The sequence below is a fragment of the Nicotiana attenuata genome, chromosome 8 (genome assembly GCF_001879085.1).
Source record: "Nicotiana attenuata strain UT chromosome 8, NIATTr2, whole genome shotgun sequence".
In the NCBI taxonomy this organism is placed as follows: Eukaryota; Viridiplantae; Streptophyta; class Magnoliopsida; order Solanales; family Solanaceae; genus Nicotiana; species Nicotiana attenuata.
The window spans coordinates 40,544,088-40,545,994 of NC_031996.1; the positions used below are offsets into that span (position 1 = coordinate 40,544,088).

Genomic DNA, 1,907 nt, shown 5'->3' on the forward strand with positions numbered 1-1,907 from the left:
AGAAGTGGGGGAGATCGGAGTGCAACCAAATCTAAGGCTCCCTTCTCAGGCAGCAATAGTGCTGCGTCAAACAACAATGATTAGGGGAAAAAGCCCCATTTAGTATGTCATCATTGGGGTGGACCACATTGGAATAATGAATGCCCACATGCACAGATGAACGCCCATCAACATTTTGATGATAGGACCGATGATGACACAGATGATGCGGACGAGACCGAACCAGTAGGTGCCTTCAATGCAATTGTTGGCTCTATTTCTGAGGCCTTAGTGAAAACCAGTGCTGGTATTCGTAAGAAGAAGGACCCCTGTCCAATCACCAAGAAAGGGAAAAAGAAGGCGGATGAGGGGACTCCTCTTAAACAAGAGAGGACCTTAATGTTCGTCGAGATGAAAGTAAATGGCAAGCCCATTCGGGTGATGATAGACACGGGTGCTACCCACAACTACTTAGCCTCGACTCAGGTGGAATTCCTTGGTCTAGTTGTAGGAAAGTGTAGAGGTCGTGTCAAGGCTATAAACTCACCTCCTGAACCAGTGGGTGGAATAGCCAAAGAGGTACCGGTGAAGCTTGGCCTTTATGAAGGAAAATTCAACCTGCGAGAGCTGATCATAGATGACTTCGAGTTGATAGTTCGGTTGGAATTCCTAAGGCAAACCAATACCATGCCCGTACCGTATGCAGACATGCTACTGATGATAGTAACAAATGGGGCCAAGCCATGCATTATCCCGTGTATGCCCATGAAGATGGCCGCTGAGAACATCTCGGCCTTGCAGTTGAAGAAGGGGTACAAAGACATGAACCTACGTTCCTGGAAACCCTCTGCATTGAAGATATAGAACGCTCATCAGGTCTCATTCCTGCACCCGTGAAGGAGCTGCTGCTGGAGTTTAAAGATGTCATGCCACAAGATATGTCAAAGCGACTCCTGCCTAGGCGCACTGTAGACCATGAAATTGAGTTGGTGCCGAGCGCGAAGCCACCTGCCCGGGTGCCATACAGAATGTCAAAACCCGAACTCACCAAGCTTCAGAGACAATTGACGGAAATGCTAGACACAGGGATCATTGTGCCCTTCAAGTCCCCATACGGGTCCCCTGTGTTATTCTAAAAGAAACATGATGGCAGCCTGCGACTGTGTGTGGATTATCGGACTCTAAAAAGAATCACCGTAAGTACCTATTCTGCTAATGGCAGACTTGTTCGATATACTGGGTGGTGCGATGGTGTTCACCAAGATAGACCTGAAGATAGGTTATTGGCAAGTTCGGATTGCAAAGGGTGATGCGCACAAGATGACTTGTGTGACAAGATATGGTTCATATGATTTCCTGGTTACACCGTTCGGCTTAACTAATGCTCCAGCCACATTTTGCACCCTGATAAACCAAGTCTTCCGAGAGTATATTGACGAATTCGAGGTGGTCTACTTGGATGACATTATAGTATATAGTCAAACACTTGAAGAACACTTGGATCACTTGCGGAAGGACCTAGCCTGATTGCGGGAGCACGAACTATATGCGAAGCTGTCCAAGTGCTCCTTTGATCAAAAACATATTGACTTCCTCGTACATGTCATCGAGGAAGGGTGGATCAAGATGGACCAATAGAAGATTCAGGCTATCACAGATTGGCCGCCGCCTAAATATATCCACGCCTTGAGGGCGTTCCTTGGCCTATGCAACTTCTATCGGCGATTTGTCAAAAATCGCAGTGCCATTGAGAGAACCCCACAAGAAGGTCACGCCTTGGGATTGGGGACCCAGGCGAGCGGAGGCCTTTAACGCATTAAAAGCGGCTATGTCTAGTAGCCCTGTCTTAGCCCTTCCTGATTTGGTCAAGCCATTCGAGGTACAAACGGATGCCTCCGACTATGCCCTTGGCAGAGTCTTGCTACAAG

At 47.8% G+C, this 1,907-nt stretch overlaps 1 protein-coding gene across 1 annotated transcript; it reads left to right on the forward strand.

The window, feature by feature from the left end:
- Positions 1,195 to 1,506, forward strand: LOC109231687 (RNA-directed DNA polymerase homolog). The gene has a single exon (XM_019397329.1). It carries the CDS (start codon positions 1,195 to 1,197, stop codon positions 1,504 to 1,506), a length of 312 nt encoding a protein of 103 aa, XP_019252874.1.

Excerpts from the sequence above, each read along its gene's own strand:
- LOC109231687 (XM_019397329.1), top strand. The coding sequence starts at position 1,195 with ATGGCAGACTTGTTCGATATACTGGGTGGTGCGATGGTGTTCACCAAG.